The sequence below is a fragment of the Pocillopora verrucosa genome, chromosome 14 (genome assembly GCF_036669915.1).
Source record: "Pocillopora verrucosa isolate sample1 chromosome 14, ASM3666991v2, whole genome shotgun sequence".
In the NCBI taxonomy this organism is placed as follows: Eukaryota; Metazoa; Cnidaria; class Anthozoa; order Scleractinia; family Pocilloporidae; genus Pocillopora; species Pocillopora verrucosa.
Genome location: NC_089325.1, coordinates 1,644,019 through 1,667,570, shown reverse-complemented (window position 1 = coordinate 1,667,570; position 23,552 = coordinate 1,644,019). Strand labels below are relative to the sequence as shown.

The 23,552-nt window shown below is 38.4% G+C and overlaps 1 protein-coding gene, 1 long non-coding RNA gene and 2 pseudogenes across 2 annotated transcripts; 2 read left to right on the top strand and 2 right to left on the bottom strand.

Annotated features, from left to right (window-relative positions):
- LOC131779574 (uncharacterized) lies at positions 1-2,565 on the bottom strand. The gene is made up of 3 exons (XR_009339793.2): positions 2,324-2,565; positions 1,274-1,404; positions 1-133 (listed from the first exon to the last, which is right to left on the bottom strand). It is a non-coding gene; the product is annotated as an uncharacterized lncRNA (long non-coding RNA).
- Positions 2,566-5,425: 2,860 nt separating this feature from the next.
- Positions 5,426-11,766, bottom strand: LOC131779623 (ATP-binding cassette sub-family C member 4-like; annotated as a pseudogene).
- Positions 11,767-16,717: 4,951 nt separating this feature from the next.
- LOC131779622 (uncharacterized) lies at positions 16,718-19,666 on the top strand (annotated as a pseudogene).
- A 1,394-nt stretch (positions 19,667-21,060) lies between these two features.
- On the top strand, positions 21,061-22,904 carry LOC136278053 (uncharacterized). The gene is given in 4 exon segments (XM_066161241.1): positions 21,061-21,215; positions 21,326-21,805; positions 21,807-22,290; positions 22,431-22,904. Coding segments are annotated over 4 exon segments (1,593 nt in total).
- The last annotated feature ends 648 nt before the right edge of the window (positions 22,905-23,552 follow it).

Below are 23,552 nucleotides of genomic sequence, written 5' to 3'. Positions count from 1 at the left end.
CCCTTTATTTTTACCACAGCTGTGTGTTAATCAAAACAGGGAAGTCAGCGTCTACTCATTTCCATCATCTGAAACCTCAATTTTCTAGTTCCTGGAGACATTTTCTTGCTGCCATCCAATGCGGATAAAAGACCTATGAAAAAGGAGTTAGTAATATAACAGGGTTACTTAAAAATTTATGTATGGTTAGACGTTAAGGTCTTCTCGGATAAGGACGATAAACCTTTAGGCCCTGTCTCCTGCATATTCTCTGTGCTGATTAGTAGAGGACGTTACAGAACCCACGCCGTGACTTCTTGAAAAGATTAGGGAGCGTAACTCCTGATATTGTAGTTGTAATTTGGTCTCGAATCCTAAATTGGGGGTTTCTGCACAATTTTCCTTCAAAAATCTGAAAAAGGCTCAATGCTGTCTGGCGCAAGTCCCCATGCGCCATGAGCAAATGGATATGGCGCAAGAGAATATCATCTGATATAATTGATATTCTCTTGATATGGCGCTATAGAAATACTTCATTATAAATAAACAATAGCCCTTACTTGGCGCGAAAATGTGTGCGGATATTTTTCGCGGCCATTATCTGTTCCAAGATGCGAACAGTTGTCTGAGAGCGAAGCTCGAGGATAACTGTTAGCCTCGAAGGGAACAGGTAATGTCCAAGGACAGAGACACGAGCATATTTTCGCGCCAAATAAAGGCCACTGTGTTTATTATCGATCCTTCAAATATTTTGTAACACGCGTTAAAATTTTTTACGAACAACCTACTGTTTGCGTGAAATGTTCTCTTTTGAGCGTTGCCTGATACGACTTTACGACCAAGCAAATGTTTCCCTTCTTCCGCAACAGCCATAAAACGCTTCTTCACCTAGAATTAAATTTTAAACGAAGACTTATCGTAGTGGACGTAAGGTTTGAAAATTGGGGAATATCACCTGGGTAATATTCTCGGATATCACTCAGTTTTAGCTGGGGGATTTTCGGTTCAGTAATGCGTTTAGACAGATCGCACGCGAGCAAAAATATTTGAAGGATGATAACCATTATTATCATTCTTTGTTGTTTTTATAATATCGCTGATAGTTGGGAAATGTGGGTGAAACGGAAGGGATGAAAATACTTGGCAAAACTGAACTCATCAGTATATCGCGTCGCCGAGGCCTTGTTTCAAGAACACATATCTCATTACCATGTAGTGAATTGACTAACGGCCCACATCGATTACTTCTGCCTTAATCGGTCACCAGCTCTAGTAAGCTCTATTGAATTCTCACCTATCATGTCATGTCACAACAGCATGTCATGGATAAAGGGGAGCAGGGATACGGACATTGGCGCCATCCAGGAGGGCAAGGTGTCTGGTTGGAATAACAAGTCGCCATTGGAATGTCTTTACATTCTGTCACTGGCATAAAAACAGTGAAAGTTTGTTTCTCCTTTGAGAGAACAGCTCATGAGTCTTTGCCATTACATGGTGAACATACACTCAGGCGCAGTGACGTTAATGATATTAGGTTTTTGTTTACAAAAAAATGAAAAAAACTATAGCAATACTGTGATGATTTCTGTTCTTCTCACTTTAAGTGCTGTGCAAATGCGGCTAAGTGAGGCCGAAACTGGTTCATTTTTTTTCCTGTGCGTGCGCATGTGCAAAAGCTCTAGTTGTCCAGTGGTCTGTTTTTATGTTCAGTGCGTTCCGTTGGGCTGTCAAAGCCAAGTTGTCGTACAGGAATCTTACATAAAACCACACAAGTCAGTAATTCATGGTGTTTCAAAAACAAAAAAATTAAAAAATAACTTTTATCGGTGTTTACACGATAAAGCTTGAAACTAAGTATTAAAAACAACGGGACACCCGTCGCCAAGTAAGCTCTTTGTTCGAAAAGTCTCAAGTTGACTTTTTCCCAACTTTTGTTTCCTTTAATCATAGAGATTATCTGCAAGTTTCACGGCTTACACGGCCAAAATTGCTCATGTCCTACGACTGACCTCTTTATTTCTTTTTCTTTTTTATTCGCTTTCACCATGAAGGTGCGGGACACACAATACAGCAACGCTGCACGGTGAGCCTAAGAACACAACGCATTGTCCCGGCCAGATCTCGAACCCGGGCCTCTCGACGCGGAGTTCAGTGCACTGACCATTTGGCCATTGTGCCTCCCACTACCATCGAGGCCTTAAATGCGCGCTGTATGGCTTTTAAAGACCACATAACATCAATTTATCATCACAGCCATGTACTACGTTAAGTATGCAATCCTTGTGTCTATACATTAACTACGTGTGTTCGTATCCAAACAACATTTCCTCGATAAACTCTTTACCTGTGGGAGTTCCTATCACGGGTAAGGTCCCGGCCAACAAAAACAGCAACAGAAGTAAATGGAACTTGACATCCATAATTCAGCTTGAAAACGGTGAAACCGAAGATAAATGTAACAATAAAAAGAACACAAAAGGGCTAGATAGAAAAACAAATAAATAAAAATTCAGTGGAAATTCCAACGGATCAGAATCTTCTCAGAATTAGACTTTCTTCAAGTGTGACCCAATTTTATGTCCTCCACTTTTTACGGTTTGATTTAAGTTATTATTTTGTGTGAGTCAGTGCGCATATTTTAGATACTAATGAGACACCTGTTTAAAGCATTCTTATTTGCTAACACGGTTACGTTGGTTACCAAAACAATTGCGCCCTAGAATTGCCTTTTTTTGTAACAATCTTCTTTTATTTTTTATACGTATTCTCCTCACATTTAAACTTTACGGTTTGATTTAAATTATTATTTTGTGCGATTCAACGCGTATATTTTAGATACTAATGGAACACATGTTTACAACATTTTTTTGTTGACACGGTTACGTTGGTTACGAAGATAGTTGCGCCCTAGAAATACTTTCTTTTTGTAACAATATGCTTTTATTTTTTTTATGTATTCTCCTTACATTCAAATTTTAGAACATCCTTTATAACGTCCCTTTATAATATATGTAGAGAAGAATAATCCGTTTAATAGCCCCATCTTCTCATTCACGCACCTAAGAGAAAATTGCTTGGCAGCTGTCGAGTCATCATCCCTGGATTATTGTTTTTACATAATCCAATTTAATCCGAGTTGCAATTGTCATCTAATCGCATTTCAAGACAGGATTTGATGAATTATCCTTTCTTTGCTGTCCACTGATATCGCATCACTTAGGAGACATGGTTTCAATCAGCTTAGGTCCGTTTGCAATAGTTCCCAGTACCTTAACGGGCCCGTAAAGTTGTTTTGCTTTCATTCCAGATAGGGCTTCAAAAGGTTTGAAAATTTCACATTTAAACTGTCCGCTAAAGAAACAAATTGGACTGGTTAGGAAGCCAGAATAGGCTTCCCTATTCGGTAAATTTTGATTTGAGGTATGGCTTGGTACTCGCTTTGCTTTACATAGTGCGAAGTTAAGGCAGTTTCAGTTTTGCTTTGTAATACCCTCATATCAGTGTCTTATTTTCTATGCTGTTCTCTTTGCATTCCACATAGTACTGACATAGAAATGTAAAGCGTTCCCTTAAAAGTTAATTCAAGATGACAGAGCATTCAGCCATTGTTGAGGCAGAAAGGGCGTTTGTTTGTTCGTAAAATCGTATCAAAGAACACTTAAAAGAAAATATCCCATGCGTAGAAAAGAGTAAGCTGTTTCAACACATTTTACCCGCGCGTTGCAAAAATGTTTGAAGGATAATAGAGACATTAGCCTCTGTTTGGTGCAAAAATATGCGGCTTGTATATTTGCCCAAGGACAAGGGATTATGACTTGTCTTCCCCAGGAACGCAGGACTCATAGCGTGGTAGTGTAGCTATTCGTGACCGAGATTTCTTCTGCGATCGCAGCAAGAAGATTAGGTCTGGTGATAACTGTGACACTTTTTTACCGTGCCTAAAAGTTGATGTCCTGGAGAATGAATTTTTTCTCCCCAGCAATCTCCTTAGAATTCTTCCTGTCACTAAGATGGCGTGTATAAAATTTAATTTGTTGCTTGTTGATCAAAATGCAGTTGTCGATGGTAAACTCAAAAGTAGACATGCAGACTTCCTGATCATGAATATTTCAGCACTAATACCATTGTTTATCCCTATTTTGTTTTAAAATCTGCACCTGTTTATATTTAAGAGAGGAAGATTCTTCTAACTTCATCTTAATTTATTTTCAATGTTTACAATCCACAACGGAAACTACTTTTAGCTGGTGCAGGGGCCCGTTTCTCGAAAGTTCCGGTAACCGTAAACGGGCCCAAATCAGCATATTTTGAAATAAAAATTCAAAGATTAGAGAAGCGGGTTCTGGCACCCTAACCAGTCCATTTCCTTTCTTTAACCTATAGTTTTATTGTAGAATTTTCAAACCCCTTGAAGGGGAAAAAGACACCTTTATAGGCCCATTAAGCTACCGGAACCTCCGAGAGACCGGCCCCCAGCTTCATGAATAACTCAAACTTGATTAGCTTTATGGATGAGTCTTTATTTAAAGAAACACCAAATCCACCATATACAATGGCTACCTGAAAGCAAGTCTAAACTATGCTCTCTGAAATCATTCAGGGGTTGCAATAACTTTTTCCATAGGCTGCTGCCGATGGTACAATAGGCGGTTTCCCCAGAAAAGGGGCCGTGAGGCGAGACCCAAACACGACAACCCACTAGTAGGCGAAAGAGGCACCGCCGGTAAGCGATTTTCATCAAATCCCCTGATTTATGATATTTTACAGTGCCCCCTGGTGTTCTTGAAAAGAAAAAAAACTAACCCTTTCCAACTCTGCCGACCAAATCTATGATAACTATCAATTTTAAAAAATACATGTATTAGTTAATTGTGATCTATTGTCGTGTAAATAATTTATAACACGGGAAATGTGATGTCTAAAATGTAACAAGAAAATGAATGTAAATACGAAGCAACTGTCGCTCATAAGCTTTGTAACCTTCGGTGAAAGCATCAGTGTATTAGAAAGATGGCAGGTTTATTAGCTTTGTACCTTTGTGAGAATTAGTTTCTAGTGATACTATAGTAATGTAAGTGGTGCAAGCATTCTGGGAAATTAGAAACCAGCATCTATTTATCAGCAATGTTCCCCGATTCCCTTTTGAAACGAACTAAAGATACAAACAAATTTTTGCAAAATCAGCAAAAGTAGGACTGAAAGTCATCCGCAAATAGTAATGGAGGTAATTTAGCCTCTAAGGCAAGGCTGTTATTGCAAGCAAGTTGTGCTAGAAAGTAATAAATAAGAAAACATTCCGTTAAAAGGGAGATAAGTAATACCTCTCCTTACAATAGGACGCCAGCCTTAACTTAACAAATTTGAGAAAACATTCTATTTACGCGGTTTCGTATTCAGCTGATCACTACCGAACTCATAAGAGAACAAATTTCTCTAAAGGGCTTAAGCAGGAGGCAGTTTTGAAAAACAATAGAATGGTATTCAATTCCTTTCGTGGTTTCAGTCGCTTTTTGTTTTTCTTCATTCGACTATTTATCAACTAATGCATTCGCTAATGATTCAAACTTGTTGAACTCATCTATCTCGCCATCTTTCATGACCAAAATCATGTCACAGTCTTTGATGGTGTTCAGTCGATGAGCTATGGTGATTACTGTGGAGCCCTTCAGTTTCTCTCGCACTACCCTCCAAATTGTTTGTTCTGTGTCTGGATCCACGTGTGCAGTGGGTTCATCTAGGATGACAATTTTTCTTTTATACAAAAGAACACGAGCCAAACAAATTAGCTGTCGTTCTCCTAAACTGAAGTTTGCACCATTTTCCAACAGCTGATGATCTAATTTTCCTTCCAAACTTTCGATCACTTCCTTCAGCTGAACATTCTCTAAGGCTTGCCACATTTCTAAATCTTGGAACCCTTCTTCGAGATCGAGATTTTCTCTCAGCGAGCCACTAAAAAGGACAGGACTTTGGCCAAGAACAGATATACATCTCCGAGCCTGTTGAAGGTTGACGTCCTTTATAAGAACGTCATCGATCATTATGACACCATGAGGATCTGGCATGCGTAGGAGAGCTGCCACTAGAGATGACTTCCCGGCTCCCGTTCGTCCTACAACACCAATATTAGTTCCTCCTTCCACATGAAGGTTAAAGTTCTTCAGTACTTGAGGACCCCCTGGATAATACGTCAAAGACACGTCTTGAAATGTGATGTTCCCCTCAAGAGGCCAGTGTTTCGGGGGAAGTTACTTTACTTGGTACCCAGGCTCGTGGTCAAGTTTGGTGTACGCCATAACCCGTTCAGCAGACGTCATGCAATTCTCTACTTCAGCCATTTTTCTAACAGAAAAATCCATTTGTTCTGCAGACTCGATGACATAAACAAGCCCCAGTGCTGCAAAAGCTATCGATAAAATACAGAATTTATGTCTATCATTATTATTAAAATCACAACTAGCAGCTAGTAGCTGAATTATTATTGCAATACAAGTACATAATTTACATAAATTAAAAATTTTATATCACCAAAAATATAAATCGTACAATAATAAGTTCTAAATATAAACAATTAAAAATATTAATAATAATCCTACCTAGATTTATATTGCTCTTTTGCTGCATAGTGCATTATGAAGGAATTTTAAAACCTTTTGGTTTTGATACCGGGCATAGCAAACCTTCACTTATTCCTTAGTTGTACTGGGAGGCATTATTGCGCGCAGGTAGCAGGTCAGGTATTTTATGTCGGCCATCAATCTCTCTGATCTGCTTGAATAGACTTACGCATAATTATTCTCGACTATCAAAAAGTGTTTTTGTTAATTGTCAGCCTTTTTCTGGCTGAGGTAGAAATAACAAAAAATAACGACAGTCAGCATTTTGGTTCGCGCCATTTGAACTGAATTCCGGATCGCCAGGAGTGATCAGCCAGCAGTCAGATTACAAAATTGTTTTTCTTCAAAATGGCGGCGCCTGTAATAATATCGTAAGTACATTTAAAGACAACTCTTAGCGATTAAGTTGAGCTTAAAATCAGGCACGCAGTAAATTTTTAGATAAAATGGTCTTTTGAGTATAACTTTCCTCACAGTTAACAGACACCTACCAGCATCTTGAGACACCAAGATCGCAGCTAAAGCTACGGCAAGAATAAAAAGAGAGATGAGAAACGTCATGCGAATACCCAGCCATCTCTCGCTCGCCAGCACCATAATGTACGACTGGGTATGAACATCTTGATATCTGAATGAAGAGAGGACACACGTTCTATAAGTATATATGTCATTAGTACATCTTCAACCATTTGAACTCTCTATGCTTGTTTGTTTCTTTGCTTTTGTTTTCTTTTTCTTCATTCCGCAGTTTGAAGTCTGATGCCAGCTTAGAGCCGTAAAAAAATGGCAATGTTTGATTGCTAGTTTCATGGACAGCTCAACAATATCTCCCTATTATACTGAACGACAGTTCAAGATTTGCTATTTTCGTTTTCTCTCCCAGTAAATGGCGTTGATACTAGTTGTTATGCAGCTAGGCCAGTTTTCGTAGTATGGCTTCTGCTTGCCGTAATTAATTGTCCGTTTTAAGTCTCTTTCTTTCTCTGTCACGAAAGTCAATGCTGAACATATTGAGGAAGTCTATGTAGTCCTTAGAGGAATACCATGAATCCAACTCTAACACTGATGTTGATGATTACAATCGCTGCGAAACGTACCTGTAAAGATCTTCCACAAAGTCTCGTTGCCTCCTTCTTGTTCTAATAGTCTCCAGCCCATTGAGAGTCTCCGAAACGTGTGAAAACACAGGGCTACGGTTTATTGACTCTAACCTTTTGAGCTGTCGAGAGGTTTTTAAGCTGTACATGGAGATGTACACAGCAATAACAGCCAGTGGCACAACAATAAGAAGAACCCAAAAATTCGTGAAAGTTGGCATAATGGTTGAGGCAAGAATTAGCAAGGTCAACTGAATAGCTGTGAGGAATGTTTTGGGTAACAGCTCGTCCAAGTACCCCACGTCTTAAGAGAACCGATTGAGGATTCCTCCCACAGGGTTTGAATCAAAAAACAAAACTGGAGCCTGTACGATCGCTGCAACCATTTTATCGTGGAGGCGTTCAGAACATCTTACAGAAGTCCAAAGAAAGGCGTAAGCTCGTATGGAGGAGAAAATGAGAGATCCAAGCACAAGACAGCCATAGAAAATAAAATTCAATTTGTCCTTCTGTTCCTCTTGACTCTTCTTTGTTAAAAATGAGAGCCAAACGTCTGGAGACACTATCATTACTACGAAATAGAAATAAAATAATAAACAAATAAATAGGTATCCAGAAGAGGCGGTGTCATCATCAGTTAATGGCCACGTGGTGAACGGCGCGAGCCACGAGAAATAATACGGCTAGATCTTTTCATACAGCCTTAAAGTTTGGCCTAAGGCAATGCACCTGTAAGCCTTGCTATCCCGGGACGAAGAATTACATTAGTTTCGCATAATAATATATAGAGTCTTCTAATTGGTGAGTTGATTAAAAATAATAACAGCATTCATCATATTCATTTCATGTGATTATCAACATCGAAGATGATTATGTGTCTGAGAATCTTGTTTTCAACATCATTAGAGATTTAAATATTATTACTCTTACAGTGAGAATAAGGGAAAAGACAAATAGTAAATCATATACTTGGCCACGATAACACAAGAACATACTGGTGAAAAATTAGCGCTTGTCAGGTATTAAGACAATCCTACTTTCATTCCTACTTTTGATTGAATACCATCAACTATCACCCTTACCTTGAGCAATGAAAAACAAACAGAAAAGTCCAACCATTGCCAACGCGTGCAATCCACTTCTGAAGTAGTCCCAATAAGTCGTAAGTGTCACACTTCCGATTGTGCGGTCTTCTTTTGATATTTCAAGGTCCTTGACTTGATGTTGTAGAATCATTCCTCTCTCCTTAAACTCTGATTCATTTTCACTCTCTGAATCCAATCTCATGTCCGAAATTCTGTCCCTGACGGGTTTTTTGTAACTCGGATTAAGATTTATATCTCGTAAACTATTTTCCTGAACTTCAGAAAAAGTTCCGTTAGCCAACACACGTCCTTTGGACAACACAATAACTCTATCAGCTTCTTTCATGTGTTGTTCCTGATGAGACGTCAACACTCGGATTTTGTTACTTAGTAAGCCTTTTATGCACTTTTGAAAGATATATTGGCTTACTTTCATGTCTACGGCACTCAGAGGGTCATCCAACAAGTACAGATCTGCATCCATGTATACTGCACGTGCTAAGCTTACCCTTGCGCGCTGACCTCCACTCAGAACAGCACCTAGCTCACCTACAACTGTTTGGTCACCGTTAGGAAATAGCCTTACGTCCTCTGTGAGAGAGCATGCTTCCAGTATTCTTGAGTACTTGTCTTGGTTGTACGGTTGACCAAATAAAATGTTTTCTCTTATTGTTCCAGAGAAGACCCACGGTATTTGGGGTACGTAAGCAAGGGACGATGGCCATGTTATTGTTCCTGCTTCGACTGATACCTCGCCTGCGATAGCTGAGAGAAGAGTAGACTTGCCACTACCCACTGGACCTGTGATGACTGTTAAAGTTTGTGAACCCATAGAAAATTCTACATCCTGCAAAATGAAGCCATTATCACGAGTTTTTTCTTTCGATGTCAAAATTAACACTTCCAAGGTGGCTGGCTTTAGGAGAAGTTCTTCATCACTATCAACAGCAGAGGGAACTTTAACAGTTCTGTCCCGTTGATTTGAAACAGTTCTAGTAAATTTAGATGTACTTCCTCCTGTGTTTAAAGTGCCCTTTATAGAGTGATCATGACACGACCCGGGTAAATCTTCTAAAAGAAGGAAATCCTCGATTCTCTTGAGTGAAAAATAGGCCTCGTATACTCCTAAGAGGCCATAGGGTACGTAAAAGCAGACACTCTGTCTTGCTGCGTTTATAAAAGAGAGAAGCATGAACGCATTAAATGGTGTAAGGGCCTGACCGGTAAGCACTAGAGTTGTGATTGACACCAACATCGCCAGCGGCACTGCAGTGTACTCCAAGGCAGCAACAGCTGACAGGGCGACGCTTTTCTTACGGATGATATTTATTTCATCACTGCAAACAGAGGAATAAAGAGATATTTTAAAACCTCATAACAGCAGAACGTTGCATCGTAGGGCATGGCATAACATAGTATCCTTTATTAAAATTTACTTAAGCCTGTAAGCTATTTCAAACATGCAATGATGTGCGACAAGTACCAGTTACTTTGACCGATTTAACATCAATTATGGTGTGTTCTTTCCTTACCTCCTTACGCTTTTAATCTTATCTCGGAATTTATCCTCCAACGCTTGTGTTTTGATGGCGCGAATCCCAGAAATAACCTGGTTGTCTGAAGACGCTGCTGTCTTCAGGCGTAGTACAGCAAAGACATAGGACAATCCAGTGAAATATGGTACAAGCAAAAACAGGCATGTGACTCCCATAAGAGCTTGCCAACCGATGGAATACACAAGTAATACCACTATAATAGGTACAAGTAGGAAGAAATCCAAAAGAGCACTAATGCCCCAAAGGACGGTATGATCTTCGAGTCGCTGAACATCGTTGGATACGAGGTCAATCACACGGCCCGTTGTAAATTTTAATATCTCAGTCTTGTTGAGAATCTGAAACGAAAATATGAATATAAACTTTTTGTTTAGCCAGACGGGCTTGTAGCGGTAATAGGAATGTAAAAATGCAATAAAGAAAGATAGATGACATACTTTTGTAAGGAACGTGGAACTTAAAATCTAATGATTTTTGGATTGTTTACGACTATGGTATAGAGAACTTGTAAGTGACGTAGACTACATACTAGTAAAACTAGTTCACGCCATAGCTCATCCACAATTTTTCAGTAGCTTAGAGGCGGGTCATCGGATGGCAAAATTCGAGGGTGCAAGGCGCGAATAAGTCACTATTTCATGCTAGTGACTAATGATAGCGGGAAAGGCAGCGCTCAAAACTTTTTAACTAGGCTAATCCCTGGATAACTTTGGTCCTTTGACAACCCATATATTGTAGTCAATGTCTATAGAACTTTGCAGGTAATTTAGTGTTAACAACTGAGTTGAAAACATGAATTGGCCTCCATAAAGGGTAAAAAAGCTGACGTTTAGCGCGTTAGCCCTTCGTCAGAGCGATTGGAGGAATTGTGGGCTGTGTTCTCTTTAACTAACGATAACTAAATTGCATACCTTTTGGTAAATTAACCCTTTTAGAGCACTGCTGATTCCTATACCGTAAACGTCACATTTATAGGAATGATGATGAACTCCAGACACTCCAATAAAGGCACATATCCCCATAGCCATTACACAACCATACAGGAGAAGACTTTTCTGAGGCTCGGCTTCCATCAATGAAGAAACAAGGTAGCCAAGAAACAAAGGCCTAAAGAGGCGCCAAAGTAAGGATACTACGTAAAGGAGTAAAATGATCACTGCATCCTTTAAAGAGATCATTTTTTCCAAAGTTGTGGTCTTTGTTCACTGCCTTTTCTACTAGTTTTCTCTTCTTTCCAGTTTTCTTGAAGGCGATTGGTGAAGAATTCGGTGGAGTGTTCTCTTGAAAGTGGTTCAAAGTCGCTTTCCTCTATTGTGCCTCTACTACCTTTCTTGAAAATGTTGTTCATCCATTGGAATAAAAGAAAAGACACGCAGCTGACTCCTTCTAAATCGCCATCGACAGACAGCTTCTGGTATCCAACTGTTTTCATTTCTTTACAACCCTGAAAGTGTTTGAGGTAGAAACGTTTATAGTGAAGCTCGATTAAGCGCTCCTTAAAATCAAAATTAATTGAAACCTGATTTTCCTAATACTGACTTCATCAATAGTTTCAATTAATTAATTCATCAATAGTTTCAATTAATTAATTCATCAATAGTTTCAATTAATTAATTCATCAATAGTTTTCAATAGTTCAGTTGAAGAATTAAGGGATAAGCCTCCATTTAAATTTTGGATTTGGTTTGGATAAGTGAAAAAAAGGAATTCGGAGCTCAGGACCAGCTCCAACTTCCTTTCTCCCGATGATTTATTTAGGAAAACGTGAAGACGTCAAATAAATAGTAACTGCCTTTTGTTTTGACTTTTGTTTTGATTTAATGTTGAATTTATTTTTTTATTTCGACGTAAATTGCCCTTGGCTTTCAGTTTTATTTTGAAATGATTTTTACTTTGATAATGCAATTACTTTTGTTTTTAAATTTGATTTCTACTTCATTTTACTTTCAATCGATCTTTTCCCTTACTTTTGCACGTGACGTTCCATTTTACTTTTTAAGTTTTGATTTATTCATTCTCTTATTTTTTATTCAATCCTAGGAAAACTGTAAAATTTTGAGTGGCAGCCCTCGGCCACCATACAAGTTATTCCAAAATGAATTTGTTTTTTAGTGGACAAACTCCCCGAGGTAAAGCATACTATAATATCGCTCGCTCCTGTAAACTATGATTGTTTAGGAGTGTCAAGCTACACAAGTAACACCCTGAATGTGATGAATAACAGCAAAATCAGTCGCTGGTTCCCTTTCATCAGGAGTGCTGCTAATTGTAACTGGTTTTGGAAGTTACGGAGAAAAGTTTTTGTATAGCCATTCGCCTTTAGGAAATTAGAAACATATTTCCTCTCCTCAGCCTTCGAATCAAGTGGAGATGGTAGACAGTCAGCCCTCCTGAGTAAAGTTTTGGCTACAGACTTTTTATGGCAAATAGGGTGGTGAGAATCGAAAGCGAGGTGTCAGTGTGGGTAGGTTTACGATATACACTTGTCCCTAAATTCCCCTGAACCCCTCTGGACACATTTAAATCAAGAAAGAGCTAATGTCTATCCTTTTCATGCTCAAGGGAACATTGACATATTTTATTCCAAAAAAAAAATTGGTTTTTTGGTGGACAAACTCCCCGTGCTGGAGCAAACTAGAATATGGCTCGCTCGAATGGGCGATGATTGTTGAGAAATGTCTAGCTATTCCAAAATAAATTTGGTTCTACAAACTCCCAAGCTACAGCATACTATAATATCGCTCGCTCCAATAAACTATGATTGTCTAGAAATGTCAAGATATTCCAAAATGAATTTGGTTTTTTAGTGAACAAACTCCCCGAGCTAGAGCATACTAGAATATTGCTCTCTCGAATGGACTAAGATTGTTTAGAACTGTAAAGCTGTTCCAAAATAGCCTCGAGCTAAAGCATACTGCAATATCGCTCGCTCTAATGGACTAAATGACCGGCAGTTAGAAAACCGAGAGTTTCAGATTTTTTGTATAGAAGTGTCAAGCGATTCCAAAATTAATTTGTTGTTTAAGTGGACAAGTTCTCCGAGCTTGTGAGTCCTATAATATCGCTCGATTACCGGGAATTTAGTCACATTGTATGAAGAAAGCTCTGGAAATTGCATATCTAATTTACATCTCAGTCTGAATCTTTTGATAAAGTTATATGAAATGTTTATCGACTCCCTTGAGCTATTTTCAGCCTCGTCTTCAGAGGCCGTGTGAAACGTCTATATACGAAGTTGAGTGTAACAAGTTGAGCGAAGCTTTGAGTTCGGACAACAAATATACTTTCAAAAGTCCTTGCGAGAATTAACGAGTAAATAAATAACAATTAACTAAATAACTGTGAGAAGAAAAGGGAAAATTGGGTAATACTATTCAGTATCGAAACTTTCACGATTGATTAAATATCTTGTAAAAACGCTTACTTGTTGATCTCGTTAGTATCCGAAGGACTATTCTTCAGGCTGAAATTTCGCATTTGAATCATCATTTTGACCTCTAGAATGATCACCTACTGCAACACAACAAAGAAAACAAGATAGAAGATTCTCAAAGTCATTTTGCACTGCCTTAATCAATGCCCATCCTCGCGAATTATATTTCAACAGGCTGATATCAAAATGCGGCAAAGTTATTCCTGAGTTCAAAAGGGGTATCGAATGGTCCCATTCAATGTAAAAGTGCTCGCAAATTTTGGCCTTTGCTCGAACTGCTCGCAAAAATTACACGGGCGCTCACTTGCTCGTGCTGCAAAATTTTTGCAACTGCTCGCATGCTCGCTTTCTAGTTAACACGTGCTTGATTACTCGAAATTTCTACAATTGCTTTGCAGCTATTTTTTATACATATACTAATAATATACATGGAAAATTACTCAGTTCTGATTAGTTAAGATAAATGCAGTTTTCAGGTAATTCAGTGCAGAAGAGAGTTAATTCAGTGCAGAAGAGGGTTAATTCAGTGCAAAGAAGAAACAAATCAGACAGTCTGATTGGTCAATAATCAAAGAAACTCACAGATAGCCAATCAAATGCGAGCCGTCGCAACAAAATTTGAAAATTTGAAAATTTGCGAGCGAAACAATGGCCGGCGTTTTAAGTAGGTTTTCTTTCGCCACCGCAGCTGAAAAAAAGCTTAAACAATGAAAACACTGTAAAAGGCGCTGCTTTTTGGTTGTCGGTTTGGAAAAAGTGGTGTTTAGGGAAGGGAATTGCCGAGGAAATCGAAAATTACGAGCCGACCCGGCTTAACACTTTGATCGAGCGATCCAACGCCGAAATTAAAAACAAACATGGTTAAACCTCGGAAACGACGATTCCATTTCATCAAAAGTGATTCGGACACAGACTGAACAATTCCTTGAACTGTTTAGCCGGACTTTGAACTTTTTTGCGCCTTAAAGATGCGAAGATATTGCATATTATTGTTTTGATCGTACGCGGTTGTTTTGACCGAACGCACGGTTTGAATAAATTATTTTTTGCACTTGATGCGCGCGCTTTGCTCATGTTTAATTATGATAATAATAATAATAATAATAATAATAATAATAATAATAATAATATACAGTATTTATAGAGCGCTAATTCCCAATGGTCCAAAAGCGCTTTAAATAATAAAAATAACAAAATCCTTAACCTAAAAAACTACATTGTCATTCTATAAAAATTCCCAATGGTCCAAAAGCGCTTTACATAATAAAAATAATAACAAAATTCTAAACCTACAAAACTACAAAACTACAAAACTACATTGTCATCCTATAAAAACATCATCATTCTATACATCATCATAACCAATTTTAAAAAGCCACGTCTTGAGCTTAGATTTAAAAGAAGAAAGGGAATTACAAGCTCTAAGTTCGAATGGAAGTGCATTTCAAACAGAAGGTGCGGCAATAGTAAAAGACCGGCCACCATAAGTTTTAAGATTAAATTTAAGATTAAATTTAGATGTAGAAAGTAAAAATTGATTGGAGGATCTAAGAAGTCTACCAGGTGTATAAGGCTTGATGAGATCAGTGATATAGCTAGGTGCAGCACCATGAAGCGCCCTTAAATGTAATTACTGCAATTTTGAATAGTTATTCTTTGTTCAATTGGTAGCCAATGACGTTGAATAAGCAACGGCGTAACATGCTCATATCTATAGTAAGGTGAACAAGCCTAGCAGCACTATTTAGGACACTCTGTAAACGTTTCAAGATACATTTAGGCTGACCGTAGATAGATAGACCATCTCGTATTTTTCCATGAGATTATTAACAGGTAATCGCATGATTTTTCTCGTGCAATTTGGAATAAACAAGCACTTGTTAATTTTTCAAAGGCCACAAATTGCACTCGCCCTACGGGCTCGTGCACTTTGTTAGTCTTTGAAAAAATTTACTCGTGCTTATTTATTCCAAATTGCACTCGAAATCATGTGATTACCTATACAAACGATAAATCAGTTATGATATGGTTAAACAAAAGGTTTGAAACATCCTTACCTCTGACTACAGTCTTTCTCAACATTTCAGCCTGTAAACTTTTCCCTCAGTAGATTCGCTTTCACTGCTTGAAGCTAGCCTTACAATTGTGGTTTCTTTGACCAGTACAGTATTTTAACCCATGACTTAAACTTTCTTTCTGCTTGAACAAGAAAACGTGACTTGACACAGTCCTGGCTACCAGAAAAATTCTGACAAACCGGAATGCAAATACTGCGAACCTCTCGTGCACGGCCCGGACTCGGTAGTGCTGAAAGCGAGGCTAGTCCAGTCCTTGACACCCAGAGGGGTGTTTTCACCTTCGGGCCATGCACCAATCGAATTTGTTGTTTGTTGAGAGTAACCGCTGGCATGCGCCCTGCCACCGTGCGTACGTATTTGTTTCCTCCTCCCTCCAGTTTTTCGAATAAGATGCGGTAGTAGTGGAGCACGAAAACAAACGGCTCGTCCATTTGTGTTTATTGTAAGCCTTGTGATTTTGTCCTCAGTGTCCTTGGCTGGAAGCGCGAAAAAAATCGAAAAATAGGTTGCAGGTACGCGGGATAAGGTCCCAGCCGCGTTATTTTCAAAAGGCGAAAAATTTATGAAATAGAATCAAAGTGTTGTTTTGGGATGGGAGGAACGAGCGATCAATGCAATGGACGTATTTGTGAAGGATGTAGGAGGGCTGTAAAAAACCTTAGGTGAACTGGAAATTCCTTTCTGCATGTTAGTGCTATCTCAAGTTATCATTGAACATTTGAAGTACCCACTTAGGCAAAAATTAAAATTCAACAAAAATTTTTCTTTGTTCAAAAGTTTGTTGACATGAATCGCACCCAACGGGGACGAATACCTAAACACAAAGATCAATGTTGAGTGAAGAAAAGTCACATAGTAGTAGTACTAGAGAAATGGTAGTTGTATCCTGGGAGAGTTTATTAGAAACGGAGGAAAAATTACAAATTTTATCCGAGAGTAAGTAAACTTTTTTCAATCATTTGTCTTAGAAATATCAGATTTGGAAGCTGAAAATTAGCAATAGTAGACACTTGTAAATATACTTTGAAAAAAAGGAAAGCATCTTCGTATAAGTTTATGATGTGACGAATTTCACTTAAAATTGAATACTTTATATGGACCAAACTACCCTTGAACCAAAACATATAAGAATCGGACCATTTGTAGAGGAATAGGTGCAAAGGCATCCTCAGCTTCTGAATGGAATGTCTGAAAGGATGAGGAAATGCGAATTAGAACCAGTAAAACTTTTGGGCTTCCTGTTGAAATGTAAATTACTGAATAAAGATTGCTGGCCAATTCCACCACTAACCCCCATTGGTTAATAAATCAATTATTTCCGAATAAAAAGTTTATTGATGTCAATCAAAGAGATATGCACTTGGCAACTTTATTTTTCAACCTTTTTAAATAACAAGCATTCTGTAACAATCTAATGATCTGACGAGACTCTTATTACAGGCAATAAAAAAAGCTTGTACACCTGATAGTATCATTCAGAATGAAAGTCAAACTTGTTTCCATAGCCTGTATCCCCAAGGAACAAGACTGAACAAAATTAGATGACTTTATCGAAATAACGAGGAGAGTTTTGTTAACCTTGCTATGATATCATACACTAATGAAACTTGTTTTCAAGAACTACTATGAGGCTTTTACATCATGAACCCCTAATTACAATGACTCACAACGATATGAAACTGAGATTTCAGTTGAGTGCAAATTTTATTTCCCACCCAATGTAGGATGTGACATGACAGAGGAAATAGCATTGGTCAAGAAAAAGATTTATGACATAGTAGTTAAGAAGGCAGAAACAGTGTATGATCCAGACAGTTTTAGAGAGTTTTTCATATCAACAGTTGCAACAGAATAATTTGACACTATTCTGGATTCACTCAAGGGTTTTTTCATTCATTTACAATTTGTGCTAGTGCCTCAGTCAAACATGCAATCCTCTTCAAATGGACCATGCTCTTCATCTCAGGAGTAAACTGATAAATCAAGAGGGCATTGAAACAGAACATATCATGGGGTATACATGTTCCAAAAGAACTTTAAACAATGTTATGCACAAAATGTCAGTCTCATCTCAAATCTTTTGAAGATTTTATAACCACAGCTACACATTGCAAATGGCTAATAGTGTTAATAATTGATGATTTCAAAGCCATTCACACTAAAAGAAGGCCACAAGAGGAAAAATTGTCAGAGGCAAAGACAATGTATACCATAGTTGTTGAAGTTTTTAAAGATATTCAAGCTGTACCTGTAATGCATGCCCTTTGTATACATGACCAAAATGGTATAGATATTGAATCATGCATACAACTAAGTAATGCTGCATTGTCCATGCATGGCATCAGTGAGAGTTATGCTTCTCTGATGCCTGGCTGGCTCACAAAGGCATTTTTTAATCTTGAAATTGAGAGACAGAATGAATCAACATTCATCAATACTGTGACAGTGAAAATGTACGAACGATGTGCAAAATGGATGATTTCCACCCATAAGGTCTTGTAGAATTGAGACTGAAATCAAATGGGGACTTTGAAATTGCCTATGATGTGGCAATGCACACTAGCTTGGCTGCCTATTTAAAGAAATTTATTGTTTTTCAGCCAGGGGATTGGCCCTGCCAATTTTATGGCAGACAAATCATATATGAATCACTTAAGAAGTTTGTCAGCTCTCATCCAGGATTTTCAGATGCTTCTCTGCAACAGGACAATATTTTAACTGATTATTCCTTGTATTCTTTTCCAATGACATCTGGTACTACTGACAATCTCTTGAACAATAGCTTGCCACAGGCAACATCACAGTCATCTATTCTGTCAATATTACCAACTATTGGGCCACTTCACATTTCCTTAAACAGTAGAGAACATATTGTTCAATCTTATCATCTGTTTTTCAAGGCAGTATATGAAACAATTTTCCCAAGAAGCAAATTGGCAGATAACCCAAAACCCTAGAGAATTAGTCTGATTCTTGATATTGTGTATAGTGTTTGGACACTTATCCACTGCTCTGTGATGGCAAAGTTCTCTCAGTTCAAAGATGCAGAGTATGGGACCCTATTCACTTTACTAGGCAGCTATATACCTTTGGTTTTGTTGATATATAGCATTTCTTTCAAACTTAACAATTACTCTGAGTATTTTAGCACAATGATCAGGATTTGGATCATGTTTACTTGCCTCCAATGCCAGCACTATAACATAGCACCACTTGTTTGGATCAACATGTGCTCTCACTGGGGAAAACATGCTCCACAACTGTATAATCTACTAAGGAATTACATTGCCTTTTCTATGAATATCCTGTGGAAAACACCCACAGCATACTCTGTTCACAGATAAACAGTTCTGATACTGCTGATGAACTTAGAAAGAAAGCAAATTCCATTTTCCAGTCAAAGGATAAACAGTTACACTACAGGTCATTTTTCACCACACCTAAGCAGTTTTCTTTCTCACACAACCAGCTAGGCTTACTAAAAGTGAGATGTGCTCAAGCACTGTCCTCCATGTTTATAAAAATCTCTTGGAGTCCAGGACAGAGTCTATTCTCCTTGAAACAACAGCTGCAACACAAATGTTCCAACTCATGTCACACTGCCAACAATGTCCCCCAACAAAAATATGAAGATGACTGTTTTATCTTTAGGGTATCACTGTGCTATCAAGCCTGATCAAACAAAAAAATGTGATTTACCTCTGTGTAACATTTCCAGCCAGGATGAGAATTGGACCCTCCTGCCTGGTTGTTTTCACTTACTCCATGATGTTTGCCTCAGTGAATCAACTTCATGTCCACTGTGTAAGGTGTTTCTATAAAAAAAAAAAGTAAGAGCTTGGTAAGACAGCTAAAAAAGCCATTCTACATTCGGCATCTAACATGCTGAAACTGAATCCCAAACTAATCACAGATTACTATGTTTACTAATGTCATGATAAAAGGAAATCAGTTATATGACTCTTTCAACCTACCAGTTCAGCAACCAAATTTGGAAGTCACACAAGTCCTTCAGCATGGACAAAATGATAAACATTTGAAGAAACTTGAAATCATTTCAGACGGTTTCTCGGTTTCTTTACTATGAGAGACCTTGAAGAGCACCTCATGCAACACCATCATATACATCCATCATTTGCAGCTGTATTGATTGTGCCACCAGACAAGTCAGTGGTACTTTGTTTTTATCAAACAAGTATTTGTCTTTTTGAAAGCCACACACATGTGAGGAGGAGTCCATTTATTTTTTTGGGGTAATTGGACTAGTTTGACCGAAAGCCAAATAAATAAACAATTAACTGACAGTAGTGAGGGATTTGGGGCGAGTGAGATAAATAAGTTCTATCGAAGTTTTTCCTCCATTTAGTACCTGAAGCCCAAAAAGGCAATTGAAAAAATTCCCACTAAAACTCAGGAAAAATAAGCTTAAGCCGGAGATGATGAAAACCAAACTATAACCTGTGATAAGACACATGCCTGCCTACCTACCATGTTCACAGACTTAAAGAGCAAAAGGGCCAAAGAAAGTTGTGAGCCATGACTTGGAAAATCCACCTCAGCCTCCCGAAAACGAATTCGCCGAAGGTTGTAGTAAGAGCAACTCAATCCTGAAGCTGAAAGATTTTTTAAAGCCTTGTGTCCAATGTGACTACAAAGAGAAAGAAAAGACGATGTTATCTGAAGTGATTTGAAGCTTGGGGGCCACCTCGAACTTAACGCAATTTTATTTCAAAGTTGAAGTAAAATAAGATCCCGTTCTAAATTAAATTCTGTCATTGGATCAAATATCTCACCATCCTCTTCACATACAACTTTGTGATTTTTACAAGTAAACCATCAACATCTTTAGACTAACCTTCAAGGTTTGCCATCAGTCATCTGCACATCTTGATCTTCAGTAAACCAAATTCTCAAACTTCAAGTTTTTTTCGCGTTTTGTTCGCACTTTGAACATTAAAATATCCTCATCCGAGGGGCCAGCAAACACCACGAGTATCCACAAAGTTAGAAATATTGGTAAACTTGTCATTCTCTTGCATCCCTCTCCAAAAAAAATTACAAAAAGGTGTCAATCGCCTCGTTGAAAACCCGCGGAAGCGCGCTGAGAATGTACAAATGACGCAGCACGCGCCGAACAAAATTCTACTGGCGCATGCGCAACAAAATGCCCCTCTGCCGTATGGTGGCTTTTCCCTGATTGTTTTTATTGTCACGTATGGCTGCATGTGCCTTGTCAGAGGACGATATTCCCGGCGCTTCCCTGGCTGGAAGAGAACCTGCGACTTTGAAAAACGAAGAACTCCGGTTCTGGTTGAAACGTCGCGGAGATTCGTTGAAGGGTTTGAAAACCAAGGCGTTACTAATAAAGAAGTAAGGCATCATTTCGTATCAGTGCACTTCGCACGTGTGCGGTTCTCATCTGGCTTGAATTCGATGCAAAAATTATTCGGAACCAAAAAGATACTTTTCCTTCAATAAAGGGTTGAAGAGAATAGAAAGTCTCGCCGTGATCAGAAGATTGTCGATACATGGTCCGAACAGGATTTACACGAAAAGGAAACAATAGAACGAGGCGACGTCAGCAAAGACATCGACCCGAGTGTTTACGGTGAATCACAACCGAAGTATCCGTCAGATGGCTGGTCTGTCGATCTCACAAGAATGCCTTTCTTCACTCGCGCAGAAGTGAATGGACATATATCAAAGTCAGAGAAAAATATTGACTCCAACATCAGCACCCACTCTGTTCCAACGAGTGTTAGAAAAGCAACTAAATTTCTTCAAGACGAATACTTGAAAGAAATCGTGGCAGCAAGTGACGACAGTTATTTTTATTTCAAGTCGGAATGTCACCACAGTTTCAAAAAGAATGATCCACTTCATAACTTAAAAGGAACTCTGTGCATTGTAAGTGGTAAGGTAGAACATGCACACTGTACCTGTGTTGACGGTGCAATTGGTGTTAGCCTTCATGATGAAAGTCTGCAAGTTCACCTTGCATCAATGCAAGAGTATCAGTGACGTAGACAATGAAGATGACGTACAGCCAAAACAGGCTTGCACATCAATTTTGCAACAATGGCATCGAAAGGATGGAGGGAACACCATAGTTCTACAACCAGCTATGGAGGTTGTGGTTCACAAAACTCATAAGGACTTAGACAGATCTTCATCAAGAGAACCTGGGGTGAGGTGTCTACTATACAAAGCCAGGACAATTCAAAGCATCAAGGGTCAAAGAGCAGATGAGCACAAGTTGTTGACAAGGTTGCAAGCAGCAAATCCTAAAATGGCTTCATCACAGATAATGGATCCTAGTTCTGAAAGTACACAATTATTAGAAACCAAATTTGGCAAAAGCCCTCAAGGTGGTTATGCAAGTTATCAGCTATCCACTACTGCGGATAATTTTAGAGAGTATTGCAACATTTTATCAGTACCCAAGGTTGGCCCAAACCACACTTACAATGAGCCAATTAATGTTTTTCCTAGATTCCCTCTCAACCGTACATCAACATAGCAGTTCATTGAGCCAAATTGGAGTATCAGAGGTAGAGGTAAACTTCTGGGAAATTAAGGCTTTAGGTCGATGAAGACAAAATCAGTGAAATTGAAAAGAAAACTGGAAGGCAATTTAGAGTCACAGCTTCAAACTTTGGCTCAGGTCCAGTAGTGAGTCTGGATGCACCATGTTTGGGTGCCTCACCTGATGGAAAAGTTATCGATGTTGGCTGCTCATCCCCCTTTGGCCTTTTAGAGGTCAAGTGTCCCAAAACAAAATTCCTTGTTACCTCACTAGATGCATGTTCAGAGAGCAGTTTTTTTCTGGAGAATGTCAATGATGAACCCAAACTGAAGTGCAATCACAATTACTATGCTCAAGTGCAGGGACTGATGAGGGTCACTGGTATTAGATGATGTGACTTTGTAGTTCAAACAAACAAAGGACTGAGCATTGAATGTATTCCATTCAATGACCAACACTGGAACATCTTAAAGGGTACATTGAAGTCTTATTATGTAACACATTTTCTTGCCAAGGCAGCTAGAGAGCCTTGAATTCTTGGCTAGGCATTTACAAATGGAAGATAATACTTCAGTCACTTACTGAGACATGTGCAAAGTAAAGCGTAATGCCTTTCATAATTTGGGTATTTGTCAAAGATTGCATTAAAATTTTCACAAAATTTGAAAAATTTACTCAACAATTAAACTGAGTTGTGTTCATGAGAGTGGAAGTGATTACATATTTTCAAGACTTCCACGTGAGTTATCAAAGATACTTTTTTGGATCCTATTTACATGTTCATACTTTGCAGCTTTGAGTGAGATCATAACATCTGGATAATGATTCACAATAATGCAAGATGCATTTTATACTGAGAACACTTTTGAAATATAAGGAAACTTATTTCAGCCTTTGATAAAATAATAGATATTTATATTACCATTGTAACTACAAATACAACCAAATTACATCAATTCTCTCTATTAGTTGTAAAGAAATGTAGGGAGAATTTTGTTTAGTTGGTTCTGTGACTTAATAGAATGAATTGAAAAATTGCAGTATTCTTTCTTATCATCTCATTTTTGAACCCTGGAAAGCCATCTAACAGTTGACTGCCATTGGTAGAAAACATTGATGAACTATTGTGTATCTTATGTGGCTTTTTAGATCAGCCAAAGAAGAAAGGAATTGAAGAGAAA